Raw genomic sequence first — 15,678 nt, 5'->3', positions numbered from 1 at the left:
TATAAACATTAAATTTTTCTGAAATGCTAACTAAGGCTAAAACTGACTCAAAAATGTACATTAACCCTGGGTTAACTCATCCATATTTGGAAAAACCTGTTCCAGACTTCATGCGTGGACTTAATAGCGTTTAATTTTCATATCTCCACGATTTTGTTATATTTAAAATATTGTCTTTAATTTTTCAGAAAAAGCCACCGACCTTGCTTTTGTTATCGGCGCTTCTGAACCTCAAGCGTCTGCTGTCTTTGCAAGAATGGTAGCCATGTTGAATGACATTGTTGATGAATATGAGATATCTAATGACAAAACACGTGTTGCACTGGTAGACTACAATGGTCCTGCGACAACCAGGGCCTTATTCAGCGACGGTTACAACAAACCCACCTTTAAAAGGATCGCAAGTAGCTTACCAGGACCCAGAGGTCGACCGGGGACACTTAGCGATGCTTTAAGCAAAGTACGAGATGAGGTGTTCACTCTTCAAAACGGCGCGCGGCCATTTGCAGAGGATGTTCTTGTTGTGATGACCCAGGGTAATTTTGAAGATAAATCTGCGGATATCAGGAACGAGGTCGCCAAATTGAGAAGCAATGCAATCAAGGTCGTGGTGGTTGCCTTCACGGACGAACCGGGCGTAGACAAATGGAACAACATCTCCTCGGGGAATAATCTCATTGTTATAACCAAGCCTGATAAAGATAAGAAGGAGGCCAAGAAACTGCCTTACACTGTTAGCAAAGGTACGTCATTTTATGCATAAAAGAGTGCTCTTAAAACATCTCCATTGCAGACACGTTTGCTGCTCGTGTATCTTTGGTTCTAAATCGAAAGGTCAAGAATCTTTTTCTTAGGGCTCACGCAATTAATACTAGGCCAAGAAAAATTATTTTGACTATTTTTCAGGACTCATCTGAAATTTATTTAGTAACACCAATTATCTTAAATTTACATTCCTGTCAATTTTGGACAGTATTTCGCAGCTGTGCTGAAGTAAAAGCATCCGGGTATTCTTCTGATGGCCATTACCTCCTTCACATAAGCGACAGATGTAAAGATCCAACTAGAATCTACTGTCACAACATGGCGTCCAACGAGCCACAAGAGTATATCACCTTGGAGTCTGGTGCCGAGAACAACTTCGCTATTATCTATAATCAGCGGCTTAAGGATAGGTACAGTTGCAGTGGGCCTGCGCGAAGTGAGTTGTACGCTGAGCAAGGTTCAACGAACTTCTTCAAAGTGCGCCTTGATATCGCAAGCATGAAAATTATGAGTCGTGACTTCACTTTTGCGCTGACTGTAGAGGGTAAAGACATCCCGTATGGCACAGCAGGGGATTGTTACTCGGTGAACACTGGTAAATGTCGAAAGGGTCAGTTCAAGGTTGACTTGAGCGGGACAAGACTTCGAGTGCGGGATGATGTGAGCTGGACATTGCAGGGGTTCCCGAATGGTTTGCAGATTCAAGATTACCAGAAGTCGCTTGATGGTGCGGTGGTGTCTGCTAAGTGTGGAGGCTGGTGTGGTCGCTGTAAGCCGACCAGGGGATTTATATTAGTGGAGCCTTTATGTACTATTCCTGCAGGTAGGCAACAAGTTCAAGTTGTATAATTTCCTCTTTTACAACTTTTTTTACCCCTATTCCAGTCATAAAAACAGAAATGCCGTGATAGCTACGAGACACCTCATCCTGAACAAGCGAACCCCACTGACCTTTATAAGTGATACAAGAGCAGCTCAGCAATGGTTGGACAGCACTTAACATCATTAGTCCCTTCCCTAATGAGCAAACTTCAACGTAAACCAAAACAGTAACTTGCCAGATAGGGGCCGAGACGGCTCAATGGCAAGTGCTCTCGGTTCAAACCACTGTGGCCTGGGTTCGATTCTTGAACCCGTTATTCCATGAAAGTAGAATGTGTTGTTGTTAGTTCTCATACGTGCTCAGAGGGCTTCCTGCGACCTCTCTTACTTGCCGTCTTTAATAAAACACTCCAAACTCCATTTTTGACATGGAAACAATCCTTGAATGATTAGCTACTTCGTAGATGTGCCAACTTATATGTCATGGTGACAGAATAAAGTTTTAACCCCGCTGAGGGTAATGTGGCAGCGTTTTACTCACACAAATCTAAAACAAATTTGTTGTCGTCCAATTTCAGCGTGTCCATTCCCCATGGATGTGGTCTTTGCTTTGGACTCTTCGTCCGTGTTATCATTATCAGACTACAGCCAGCAGAAGAACTTCGTTGTCACAATGATCAATGCTTTCACCATCTCCGTCGCCAGGACGCATGTGGGAGTCATTACTGTCGGAGAGACAGCCAGGAGGGACATTGAGCTTACACAGTACACCCAGTCTGAAATACTTAAATTCCGAGTGGCTGAACTAAATGCTACCAATGACTCTCCTTCAGATCGGACAATCAGGTTTACTGACATGCTCAAACAGGCGACAACGGCGTTTAAAAATGGAGGAAGGTCACAGGTAGGATCGTACCTATTTGTGCATTTTACACCACGAAAATTTTTCATCCCAATTGATTTTGTCATTGTCGCCTTCATTTTGACCCTATCGACTGTTTTTAAACCAAGAACACTATGACTTGTCTTGATGCAATAGATAGTATGCTAATCGTACAGTTGTAGCTGTAGGTCAGAGTGAAGTTTGTGACGTAGTGGGGTCAACTTCGCACAGATTTTCCTCGAAAATGCACGTAAGACATAGAAGTGCTATTACCAAGGGACCAGTCCTCGCAACGGAGGCGGGATCAGTCCTCGCCTACAAAGTTTAAAGGGGGGCGGGGACCAAACAAAATTGACTGCCAACAAACGGGGGGGGGGGGGTCATTAGGATACTACAGAACCTGGCGGGGGGATCAAGTAAATTTTCTTGCGACAAAACCAAAAATCCTCTTACCCCCTCCTTCCTCCCCCCCTGGCGATACAGAATGAGCGGTTCCTGAGCTAAAGACAGGTCATCGTGGTGTTAGGTCGTATAGAGGGTTCTTACGTGACATGCGTCTAGAATGCTGTGGGGATCGGCATCGTTGAAAGGGTCGTATACTTTTGATTGACATTTTCTGACATTTCCATGCATATGTCTTCATGTTGTCCTTTTAAAAACCTTTCCCTTCTTTTTTTTTCTTTTTTTTTTTTTACAGGTTCCTAGGTCTTTCATTGTGTTAGTTGCGGGTGAGATCACCGAGGACCTTAAATCTGCTGCCACCAAACTGAAGAGCACAGGCGTTCAGATATTTGTCGTTGCTGTTGGTGTGACTACACCGTCATCTCGGCATGTTAGTCTCGCCAGTGGAAGGAAGTTTGTTCACACCGTTGACAGTTTCGACGAGCTTGGTTCGTTGGCTGCAAGGTTGGCCAAGGACACGTGTGAAGGTGAGCTTTTCTTGACTTGCTAAGTGAGTTCTCCTAAGGTTCATTACATGATACTATGACTTAACACTTAGACAAAGGTTAACTTGTTTTTTGTCATTTTTAATGGAAATTTATAATCAGCAATTTAGGATTTCCATGTCTTAACTATTTGTGAAGGAATGTACACCACATTTTTCATAATTTAAAAATTATTACTTACAGACCCTTGCGCAAAGAAGATTTGTCAGCCCTATGCCCGCTGCAAGGCAATCGATTTTACTCGCACAGAGTGCGTGTGCCCAAAGATCAGTGATTGTCCAACCACCAAAGATGAAGTATGCGGCAGTGATAGAGTCACTTACAACAATGACTGTGTTTTAAGAGTCCAAGCCTGTACAAGAGGACAAGACATCACTGTGGATAATTTGGGCCCATGTGGTAAGATTTGAACGTTTTGAAAACTCTGCAAATACTTTCCTGCACTGGGTATATCCCTACGAATGCCGGAAGAGAATTTTTCAAGTGAATGTGATATTTGATCCACGCCTCTTTGCTAATTTCTTTTATATCGCTCCGTGATTGGTTTAGAACCATCGTGCCTCCCTTTTCAATCCAATTCAATAACCAATCAGAAGCAGGGAATTCATCTTTTCCCGCGCTAAGGCAGTGAACTTGATGTTACTGAATTCTCTGTGTTATTTTCCGATGCTCTATTTTGCCCATGCCATAATTATGGCCAGAGTAGAACGACAGTAAATCCAAATTCGCTTTAAACCATCGATCTGTGTTGTAATTTTTCTCTTAGGTTTGTGTGCTGGTGTTAAATGTAAAGAGCATGCGCACTGCGAGGTTAAGGGTGGCAAGGCACAGTGTGTCTGTAAGGACGTTAGGGAGTGTCCCCAGACTCCCACCCCTGTGTGTGGTAAGAACAACAGGACTTACATCAACGTATGCTACCTGGATGTGGAGAATTGTCGACTTGAAGAAATTGTTGATCAGCAGAGACCAGGAAAGTGTGGTAAGTACCCCGTCTCATCTGGTTCAGTTTTCCTTGGAACCTGTTAGCGGGCGCTTGTGAGACTACTTATTCTATTTTAAAAAGATCCTGGATGAACTCCCATCAGATTAATTCAAACAGAGTCAAATAGCCTTTCGGCTTCCTCTTCTACCCACCAACAATATTCAGCGAACATTTTCTATAGTAATGTTAAAATTATAGAATGGTCTTAGGGATTTAGTTGGTAAGTCCGACTTGAAGAAATGAAAAATACGTTATAATTTGTTTATATGTGAATTCACCTCATACAGCTTAACAATTAATAAATCGTTTTAGTATTTTTTTTTCCAATATGAGTTTCATTTCATGTGTATCTGTGAGATCCTTTTGTATTAGTTTCACGTCTTGGGGTAATGGGAGAATGCAATCTTCGATTGTAATTATGCACTCTTGTAAAACAAAGTGTTTATAGTTTGTTGTTATTTTTGTTGTTCGATGCCAAGTCGATGCAGAACTTAAGAGAGAAAAGGTGATAAAGATCTCATGTCCTGGCACCCACGAGAGCCCCCCCTCCCCTCCCCTCCCCTTCCCCTTTACTACAAAGCTCGAAGGGTGAGTAGTCGGGTAGGGGGGGGTTCCTATGTGGGCGTTTCCCTGCATTTGGCGACATGCGTCAATTACGAATATTCTTTCCTTTTTTTGTAACGTTATGTCAGAGCCTTGTGCCGAGGTGCAGTGTAAGGAACCAAAGTTGTGCAAAGCGGATTCCCAAGGTAACGCTGAATGTGTGTGCCCGGATGAGAGAGATTGTCCAATGACTGTTCATGCTGTGTGCGGCAGCGATGGTAAAACGTACCTCAACGAGTGTGTGATGAAGGCAAAGGCTTGTCTCAGAGAAATGCCGGTTTATATCGTCATGGATGGATATTGTGGTGAGTACTGGTCTTGATGTTAAAGAAAACGTTTTTGGTCTACATTTGGCAAATATATGCGTTTGAATTTCACAAGTTCAGCAAATGAACAATAATGGCATCTGCAGAGAGGATTCTGGACTAGAGGTAATGTAACATGCAGCATGTATAGATAACAAGAGCCGACATGTTTTAATCAGTCACTTGCAAATGTGACTTTTGGAAAATCTTTTAACAAGATTCGAGGTTTTTGAAGTTATTTGCTTAAGATAAATTTGGTGTAATTGCTGCTATAAATGGAGTTGCAAATGCTGTTGGAGTTATTGTTTATTTTTTTCACACAGCGACCTCTTCTCCGCAAACACAAATTCTGTAATAATGTAAGCCTGGCGGCTGAAGTTTTTGTATACTGACCAAGCGTGAAATAGTCAGTCATTCATTCCCAAGATCTGAATAAAAATTCTTACTATTATTTTTCATACATCTACTACTGTTTCAGCTCTGATAACTTGGTGTTAAATTCAACTAAACATCATGATTGACATTATTCTTTCCTCTCTCTCCTTCCTTTCAGAAAATATATTGATATTGTAAAGAGAAATTCCTTTTTGGTCCCGTAATCTCTTGGGTTTGAGGATCTCATGTAGAGTCATGCAAAGATTAGAGGGCAATACACTAACAACATATCATTTATTCCAACCTTCCTTTCCCCAGGCCCGTGCGACCTCGCTAAGGACTGTGAGAACAATGCCGCCTGCATCGGAAACGCGGACGGAACGGTCACGTGTAGGTGTCGGACAGAGGCCGAATGTCCAAAGGACGGTGATGGTGTGTGTGGCTCAGACGGACAGACGTACATTAACAAGTGTCTTTTAGATGTGACGGCCTGTGCAAATAAAGAGACTGTACGAGTTGTGCATGAAGGACCTTGTGGTAAGAGGATAATGGGGTAAAGAGGGGCATCAATATGGGACTCTGTTATTGGTTGGGGGGGCTCTTACTCTGATTTCCTGCATTAGTTTTATCACAATAATGCCCTGCGTTTGTTTATCAAAGTATTATCAAGAGGTATTACATTATGTTTAAGAACGTCTTTTCTTTCCCTATTTATTTGGTGTATTTGGCCTTATTGAGTGTGGACATCGTACTAACAGTACGCGAAATGATTAATCAGTCTCCAAATGTCTCCGACGGAGAAAGTTTTTTAATGTTTGAAGGTCCCTAGAGGTAATTTGTAGTTCGGTAACCATGGTGATCTCGTGAACTTTATTGTCACCTTACCAGCACTACACTCCAATACAATTGACGAAGTGTTTCAACTTCCGTAAATTCGTCAAACTCAATTATTTTTAATTTTTTTCTGTGCTTAGGTTCGTGTAACCCTGGTAGTTGTAATACCAACGAAGTGTGCATCAGTCAAAGGGATGGACCATTTTTGTGCAAGTGCATCGAAATTAAAGACTGTGCCAAAGGAAATGACCCTGTTTGTGGCACGGATGGGAAAACCTATCTGAATGAGTGCTTTATGAAAGCGATGTCATGTGAGAAGAACGCATCTGTGGGATTGAGGCATCGAGGACGTTGTGGTATTGTGCTTTATGTGATTTGGCCACATTATTTTACTCCTTTTTAAGAAGGCCTCTTCCATATTTCTTAGATAAAATAAACCTGCCTAAAACCTCACTATGACTACAATGATTATAAAATACTGATAACGTTTTTCGAAGAGATTAGAGTCCGATGCTGTGATGTATTTATCCTTAAATGTGGAGAACCATCTTTAAGGAAGTATGGTAGCCCGTGTCGCTAGGAGCATTTGGTTATCTCATTATTTATTTGAACAGGGGTTTGTAAAGACACTCGATGCTCTTCAGGCAAGAGGTGTATGGTAAATAAGTTGCAGATACCAGCCTGTAAGTGTCCAACAGAAGACGATTGCCCAAGAGATTATGATCTAGTGTGTGGAAGTGACGGAAAGACTTACATCAACCTGTGCAGAATGCGGGTTGAAGCTTGTATAACCGGACAGCCACTCGAGATGATTAAAAAGGGAGTGTGTGGTAAGGCTGAGATTTTATTGAGTTAAACGTTTTCAGATGTTAATAAATAGACCTACTGATTAGGTTTTTGAATTAAACTTTTTCGTAGATCCCTGTAAAGCCTCACGTTGTATGTACCATTCTGTTTGCGGAGTTATACCTGATGGATCAACTGAATGCCGTTGTCCGCGCTTGGAGGACTGCCCGAATGACAACAATACCGTATGTGGAATGAATGGCAAGACGTACGAGAATGAATGCAAGCTGAAGGCTGAAAGTTGTGCTGCAGGAATCGAAGTTACAATGAAACATGAAGGGCCTTGTGGTAGGAAAACAAATGGATAACTGTGTATATACTGTTGTGTTGTGATAACCATCGTAATTACAATGGAAAATTGATAAGTACTTTTCTATTAAATTCTGTAATATGGTCGGCCACGTGTTTTTCCTAATTGATCGGAAACGAAAGATAAGATTTCTTGGTGGCTCTTTCACGTCATTTTCCAATGATAACAATTTTTTCAGTGCGTAGTCTCTTATCTTGTCGGTTGCATTATTGTGATAATAACGATACTTGTTTTGTAGTTATTATTACCATTATTATGTTAATCTTTATTTTTATTTTCTTGTTGACATACTTTCCGTGTTGACATACTTTCCGTAAAAATTTAGTTCGAAAAACCTTTTTTTATGACGATTTTTTACATTTCACCTGATTAGGTTTTTATTTGACACAAAAAGGATGATATTTTTAATGGTCGTTGACATGAACAGACGAAAGTAGAATCTAAAATAGAGTTTTTCTCCAGGCCCCTGCTCATTGTCAGATTGTGTTGACTATAATGGCCAATGTATTGAAGCACAAGACGGATCTGGGACTGCGCAGTGCAAGTGTCAAGCCTCTGACCAGTGTTCAAATAATGGCAGGGAGATTTGTGGAGACAATGGTAAAACGTATCGAAACATGTGCTTTTTGGAAGCGGAGTCGTGTCAACTTAGACAAAAAATTGAAGTCCAACAGAGAGGACCGTGCAGTAAGTTTAAAACAATTTTCTGACCAATTGGTTGCCATGTTGCTCGTGTTATGCAAAGTCTGTTTGTGAGTAGTTTTCCATCTGGCTTCAATTTATCAACACAGAAGCAGACATTGCCCGAAAGTTCTTATCGTTGCGCAACAAAGAGTTTTTAAAAAAGAGAGGAATCAATCGCCACGCTAAAAGTTTTTATAATTGAGGTCTAAACTTCGTGGATGAATTACGTAGAGGAAACGTGCGGAACTTATTTAGAATTGTTTCGTATCTTTCCATCAGCGCCATGTTCCAAGTCTGTTTGCGCTCAGGACCAAGAATGTGAATTGGATGCCCAAGGTAGAGCATCGTGTAAATGTCCTGAATTCTGCCCCAGCCTGGGTGAGCCTGTTTGTGGCAGCGATGGCCGAACCTACGAAAATGAGTGCAAAGCGAGGAAAGAGTCGTGCGAGAAGAAAAAAGGACTCTTCTTCAAACCTGGTGCCTGCGGTAAGTTGAACTAATAAAAACAAACCGATATCTGTTTAGTCATCTCACACCTACTTGCAATTCATCTTCTTATAAATATCGGTAGAAAATTTGTTTTGATATGAAGCTAACACCCTTTTGCTGTTAACTTTCTCATTTCTCATCACCTGTTTTATGTATAAATATCGAAAGTAGAAATTGCTTGTTAACTACTTCTGGGTGTTATTTGGAGGTGGGGAACAAATTTCTAGTTTAAAACAAATTTAGGCTTTTATTTTTTGCGAGCAAACGGGTTTGTCTCAGAAGGCTTGTCACGCAAGATTTGTAACGTTATAGACCAGACTGAGAGAATCACAGGAAATGAATGATGTTTTAGTTACATTCTCAAAGATAACAGTAAAGCGCTTGATTTCCAATTCGTGTTTATTGTAGTAATTGCTTGTCTCTGCTTTCAGGATTGGTGGTCGTTCCCTGCTCACTGAAGAGTTGCATAAATCACGCCCAGTGCGTGTTCTCGTCTGGTACAGTGGAATGCCGCTGTCCAGATAAAAACGAATGTTCCAATGTTGCGAGCGTGGTTTGTGGCAGTGATGGAGAAACTTACACAGTTTACGAGAACGAGTGCCTTATGAGAGTTGATTCCTGTAAAAAGGGCAAAAGAATTGCTCCAGTTACTCCTAACAAATGTGGTGAGTTTTTTTTGTCAGGTAGTCACCTCTTGTTTCTGTTGACTCAGATTATTTACTTTATCTATTTACCTATTTATTTTCTATAACTGATTAATGACAATTTTCAATGGCTTCCACAGCTCCTTGTGATTTGGCCAGCTGTCACAGCTTTGCTACTTGTGAAATGAGGAACAACAAAGCAACGTGCGTTTGTCCGTCAGAACGTGACTGTCCATGGAAAGTTGACCTGATCTGTGGTTCTGATGATCAGAGTTACCTTAACGAGTGTGTTATGAAGGCTAGGGCTTGTAAGGCAGGGAAGAAGGTCACTGTCAAAAGAAAGGGCTATTGTGGTGAGTGGTCACGTGACAATACTATGCTTCCATGACTTGCATCTCGATTGACAAGATGACTGACTGACTGGCTGGCTGACTGGCTGAATGACTGACAGACTGACTGACTGACTGACTAACTTACTGGTTGACGGACTAAATTGAAATTTTCACGCACATTTGTTAAAGGAAACGAAAAAAGGGGAAGGAAAACTCCAAAGTTCTCGAAAACATGGGTCCTTTAATTTAGGGTATTCTGTTCGTTTACCATTTGGATTTGAGTTTATAAAACACGAACTCATGCCGAATGAATAAATGCTTTTGAGTCAAAAACTTTTCCTCACGAATTTATTCTTTAATGAGTCGACCTCTTACTTTCCTCTCTTTCAGTTTATTCATTTCCAAGTTGATTCACCGTTTCTTTGTTTTCGATAGGCATTTGTGATTTGGTAACATGTGCTAATAACGCTGAATGTTTCATCAAATCGAACGGTCTCCACGAGTGTCGCTGCCCAAGAGAAGATGATTGTCCGTCGACATTGGAGAAAGTTTGCGGAAGTGATGGCAAAACCTATGACAATGAATGCAAACTGAAAGTACAATCGTGTTCTGGGGATGGTAGTCTTGTGGTCATGAAACAAGGACGCTGCGGTAAGGAAGTTGTTTTGCCCCCCTCCGGTATAAATGTAGATTCTGCTGGCCCGAACACAATGGTCACGCGTTGGGAATACGCAACAGGATCAATTCTGATCGGCCACACACATATTTCCCACGCAAAACACAATGAACAACGTATGGGAAAGTAAATAGAAATTTTCACTCAAATTTGTTGAAGGAAACAAAAGTAAGGAAAGGAAAAGTCAAAAGTTCTCGAAAACATAGGTCAGATTTTGATTTGAGCTTCATCAGAAACGTTACACATTTTAAAAACACCATGACATTCTAGCTTGTTTGGTTGTGTAGAGCTCCTGTAAGACATCATGGTTCTGACAGCATGAGAGCACACTACTTAACCTTTGCAATGTTTACACGCTGGTCTGTTGCAGTAGATTGTTAAGTAGCCTTATAAACGGCTAATTTTTCGAAGTCTCTCTCTTCTTTTTTCAGATGTTTGCACGGGAATGAAGTGCCAACCGAGCCAAGTTTGTAAAGTAATTCAGAGCTTAGCCACCTGTCAGTGCCCTAACATACGCGACTGCAGTTATGTCCCAGCGCCGGTCTGCGGCTCAGACGGCGTTGAGTATCCTAACGAATGTCATCTCAAGGTCAAGTCCTGTTCCGCTGGTGGTGCATTGGTCGTAGTAAACAAAGGCCCGTGTGGTAAGTCTGGTGGCCGGCACTTGCGTCTTGTCGAGCAGCACGTGTCTGATCCCTAGCAGCGACACCTCTTATCCAAAGACACGTGCCTCGTGTTAAGTTCTTAGATGTTTAAGAACAGGGCTTGTGTTGACTTTTGAATTCTTACGAAGGATCGAAATTTGTTTAGTAATTTCAAGATCTGGAATGAGTATCGAAAGGAAAGATTAAGTAATTAACAAATGAACAGAATTATGTAGTTTGTGCCGTGCTGCAAAATGTGTACAGACTCATATGTGTACATATCGATCACATAAAATACGCTGATTAAAACGGTGTATTACCGCGTTTTACTGCAAACTAATACAGCCGCCATTTTGTTATGGCCATACGATTTCAATCATGACCTCGGGTCTGAAAAGTGCGGACAATTGATTTGAAAGAGTCTCGAAGAGCGTTCAGAAAATGTGTAGGAACCCGTTAGACGTTTCAGGTCAATTAAAACTTGAAAAGTAATTTGTTGATTGAATTTTCTCCCACTTTCCCCAGTGGGTGGCTGTCGCCGCCTAAAGTGTCCAATGTACGCAGTTTGTCACAACGCTCCAGATGGGTCACGCACTTGTGTGTGTCCCAGGAAAAAGGACTGTCTACCAGTAATTAAGACAGTGTGTGGCACAGACGGTAAAACATACATCAACGAGTGTCTTATGAAAGCTATCGCCTGTGAGAAGAAACAGAACACTGAGAAGAAGAACGATGGATTGTGTGGTAAGAATATAAGTTAGGAATATAAGCTTCTGTACAGAATAGTTGAATATTCAGGGACGCCTTCTCCCTTGTAAACCATCGTAAATTTTGAGATGCAGGGGATGACGAGAGTCGCGATTCATGGTAATTGGAGGGAATCAAGTCCGCGCCTGGGGGAGAGGCCCTACGTTCACAATGGCAGGGGTGGTATTAATCAAAAGGAACATTTAATTGTGCATGGGTCTGCGCTTCGTTCAAAATTTAAACAACTCTCCGTACTAAGCCCACCTGTTTATTTTTTATATTCGTGGTACATTTAATGAAATATTCTGTCTTTCATACAAGAACAATCTCTGAATGTTATTAAACTGAATGTGACAAATCTCAACGTTATACGAGCGTTCACTGCTGCTCACATTTTTTGCAGACGCATGTAAGTTTGTAGCCTGCCAAAAGCACAACAAATGTGAGGTGCGAGCGGAAGGCTCAACTCAGTGCGTGTGCCAGTCACGGGATGAATGCCCGATCGGAGGAGATTCCGTGTGCGGAAGCAACGGTACTACTTATGAGAACGAATGTGACTTCAAGGCCGCTGCCTGTGGAACTGACTTGGAAATGAAGAAAGGAAAATGCGGTAAGAAAGAGCTACTATTTTGTCTTTGTCAGGGATTGGAACTTTTCAGATACATTGCGACTGTTAGAGAAAACCAATTAAACCCTCTGATCTATGTTTTAAAGTATCCAACGAAAACTAGCTGATTTATTTTGGTGAAAACGTTGATAATCGTCTATTGCCAGCTTCACTGTGAATGGGATCGCTAAATCTATGACCAAAACACGACGAAATAATGAGGATTACGTGCGGCAGAACAAAGAGTGCTGGGCAATTGGAATGGTCGCGTAAACTGATGTATATACCGTATTTACCCCTGGTCGCTTATCTACCGAGTATCGATCGACCATTGATCGACTTATCCATGGATAATCGATCGTTATAGGTAACAGGGGTGACAGACATCACACATAATCCGGTAAGCTCAGGCGATTTGGGGTCGTGCGGAAATTGTGCGAAAACGCGAATCTTGTCGTTTTATTGTTGTTATCTAGATGCATGCTCCTTCCATCAGTGTAAGCCATATCAAGACTGTGTTGTGGTTGACAACACAGCGAAGTGTCGGTGTCCTAGAGGATGTCCGTCCGACGAGGATCGAGTGTGTGCTAACAATGGGAAATCGTACACAAACGAGTGTCTGATGCGGGTAAAGGCGTGCAAGGCTAGAAAGCAGCTTATTGTGGTCAAGAAAGGGGAATGCGGTAAGAGATTATCTTTTTCTAAATCTCTACTTCCCTCTTCAGAGACATACTGAGTTCGAGGCCCGTATTGTACGTTAAGGATCAGGTTTTTTCCGCTCGGTTTTATGGCCCGAGGGTAAACCGCGGGTCATAAATCCGAGCGGAAAAAAACTAGGCTCTGAAACTAACGGTACGGAGCGAGAAACCGCGATTAGTAAGATTTTTAAGATATCTCTGGGTTCAAATAGAGGAGGAAAATAGTGCACCTACTTATTGAGAGATATAATAAACCTCGTTGTTATATGACATGATAGTCCTAATGTAAACCTGAGCGTTCTGATTGGCTCTTACTCGGTCGGTATTCTGCCTACGGACTGTTTCCATGGAAACGGTCATAAGCCATAAACCATTGCTGTATTTTTGCTCGCGAAAGCCAGCAAATACAAAATAAACAAGTTTGGTTCGAGCGACATATGATAAACTACTTACTAACCTCAGTTGTTCGAGCTGCACTGGGAAATACTACCACGCCCTTCAGTGCGGCCATCACGCTCAGTTAGTAAAGTAAGTAGTAAAGTAAAGCCTTTATACGGGCCCAGGTGGCCCATGGGGCCGGTGCTTAACTCCGGTTTTCTTAACATGAAGCGGCTAGGAGTATTGCTACTCCCCCTGGATGGGATGCTGGTCCATCGCAGGGGGGAGTCCAGCACATTTGCTGGTACCCATTTGTACACCTGGGTGAAGAGAAGCACTGTGAGGGTAAAGTGTCTTGCCTAAGAACACAACACAGTGACCTCGAGCGCACTAACCATGAAGCCACCGCGCCTCTACACTCAGTTCGTAAGAAGTTATTATTTTTGGGTCTTGGAATATTTTTATCCTCCAGTCTTTAAATTCAGGGTTCTTATAAGGAATTCTAGCTTCTAAATTTTGCACGGAACAGGGTTTCTATTAAAGTGTATAATGTGTGGATTATCTATGTTTTTAATAGATGCGTGCGCCCTGAAGAGATGTGATTTATACCAACGATGTGTCCTTAATAGCAACAACCAAGCAAGATGTGTTTGTCCTTCTCCCCTCGAGTGCCTGCGCAGTCAAGCAGCCTCGCCTGTGTGTGGTAGTGACGGTATAACGTACGCAAGTGAGTGTGCGCTGAGGGCAGCGAACTGCCCGAAACGATCGAAGGCTCGCCTGCTGTTCAGGGGAGAGTGTGGTAAGTATTTCAAAGGTATCTAAAGTACGAGAACATCGCTTTAGAACTCCAAAGACTGGCATATTACTTGAAGTATTTTGCATTATTTTACTACCATTATTGGGAGAACCGTTTAAAAAGTAAGCTTATAAGATTCTTCGTTTGCTTCAAGCTGTCGCTTAAATGAAAATTACAAGTAATTTTGTTTAGTTTTTCGGCTCATTTATGTTAAAAATTTGCATCGATTGGGGATAATTGCTTTTTGTTAATGATTAGAACAAATATAAGGAAGTTCTCCAACTGTAATTGGACGTTATTTTTGGAACAGTTTTATAATTTCCTACAAAAATAATTTCTTTTTTTTCAGGATGAATTTTAATTACTTCAATTTACTTAAACCACAGGTTTGGTCGTTCTACCCTGTACCAGTACTTATTGTAGGTATGGCGCGAGGTGTGGCTTTTCAAGGGGTTACCCAGAGTGCATCTGTCCCGTGGAAATTGATTGTCCGTTAGAAGACAACCCCGTGTGTGGTAGTGACGGAAGGAGATATCGCAATCCATGTGTCATGGAGGCTAGAGCTTGCCAGATGAGAAAGGATGTTACAATCGTAGAATTCGGTGACAAATGCGGTACGAAGAAAATTTTACCCACTAAAATGACGTTAGTAGTAGTATCAGGTGTTGCTTTCGATGCCGTGTTTTGAAACTTCGCACTTTTTGCTGCGATCAATGTTTTTTGTTTCTGTATTTGTTTTTTGTTTTCTTTTGCGCAAACAGTGAGCTCTTGTCAAGCCCCACTCTACCTAAGAGATAAAACAGCTACTTGTGAATTACTTTAGATTTTGACTCACAATGGATCGGCGCGTCTTCCAAGAGAGTTCTTAAATTAGAGATTGTAACGATCTGAATGTTTCATTGAAAAAGTTTAGACTCATCTTTTTAGGAAAGCTTTTCTAGAGGATTTGATATTTTATTATTTTTTAGACATTTTACTTGATGGACAATATACCTTTAAGCTAATGAGTTAAGAAAATCATAATAATCGTCTGATAATAATAATAATAATAGCTTTTAGCGTTTGTAACAGAACTAGATATATTATTTCATTTCGACATATTACCTATTGTCTGCAAATGAATTTTTTCCGGCATGTTATAAAGCTTAAGTGAGCCTATTTACTATTCGCCATGAAGTGCGTTTGGACATCACTGGAAATTGTGCTATAGAAACAAAGTATTATTATTGCTGTTGTTATTAGTATAATAACTATTATTATTATTATTATTATTATTATTATTATCATTGAAGATGTTTTGTTAGGGGATAC

General features: G+C 41.3%; 1 protein-coding gene across 1 annotated transcript in view; it reads left to right on the top strand.

Moving 5' to 3' along the window:
- LOC131787495 (uncharacterized) overlaps positions 1–15,678 on the top strand; it is a 122,944-nt gene that overhangs the window by 88,800 nt on the left and 18,466 nt on the right. The window contains exons 88-109 of the mRNA XM_066171922.1: positions 189–743; positions 974–1,588; positions 2,166–2,491; positions 3,168–3,399; positions 3,601–3,816; positions 4,184–4,396; positions 5,092–5,307; positions 6,001–6,219; positions 6,657–6,872; positions 7,131–7,346; positions 7,435–7,650; positions 8,135–8,359; positions 8,636–8,842; positions 9,277–9,510; positions 9,630–9,842; positions 10,257–10,472; positions 10,929–11,141; positions 11,667–11,885; positions 12,292–12,498; positions 12,972–13,178; positions 14,149–14,370; positions 14,754–14,981. Coding sequence (XP_066028019.1) covers positions 189–743; positions 974–1,588; positions 2,166–2,491; positions 3,168–3,399; positions 3,601–3,816; positions 4,184–4,396; positions 5,092–5,307; positions 6,001–6,219; positions 6,657–6,872; positions 7,131–7,346; positions 7,435–7,650; positions 8,135–8,359; positions 8,636–8,842; positions 9,277–9,510; positions 9,630–9,842; positions 10,257–10,472; positions 10,929–11,141; positions 11,667–11,885; positions 12,292–12,498; positions 12,972–13,178; positions 14,149–14,370; positions 14,754–14,981 — 5,631 coding nt within the window. The remainder of the gene's footprint in view (positions 1–188; positions 744–973; positions 1,589–2,165; positions 2,492–3,167; positions 3,400–3,600; positions 3,817–4,183; positions 4,397–5,091; positions 5,308–6,000; positions 6,220–6,656; positions 6,873–7,130; positions 7,347–7,434; positions 7,651–8,134; positions 8,360–8,635; positions 8,843–9,276; positions 9,511–9,629; positions 9,843–10,256; positions 10,473–10,928; positions 11,142–11,666; positions 11,886–12,291; positions 12,499–12,971; positions 13,179–14,148; positions 14,371–14,753; positions 14,982–15,678) is intronic.

This window comes from Pocillopora verrucosa, chromosome 9 (assembly GCF_036669915.1).
Source record: "Pocillopora verrucosa isolate sample1 chromosome 9, ASM3666991v2, whole genome shotgun sequence".
In the NCBI taxonomy this organism is placed as follows: Eukaryota; Metazoa; Cnidaria; class Anthozoa; order Scleractinia; family Pocilloporidae; genus Pocillopora; species Pocillopora verrucosa.
The sequence above is the reverse complement of the archived record's forward strand: the minus strand, read 5'-3'. Positions and strand labels throughout refer to the sequence as shown.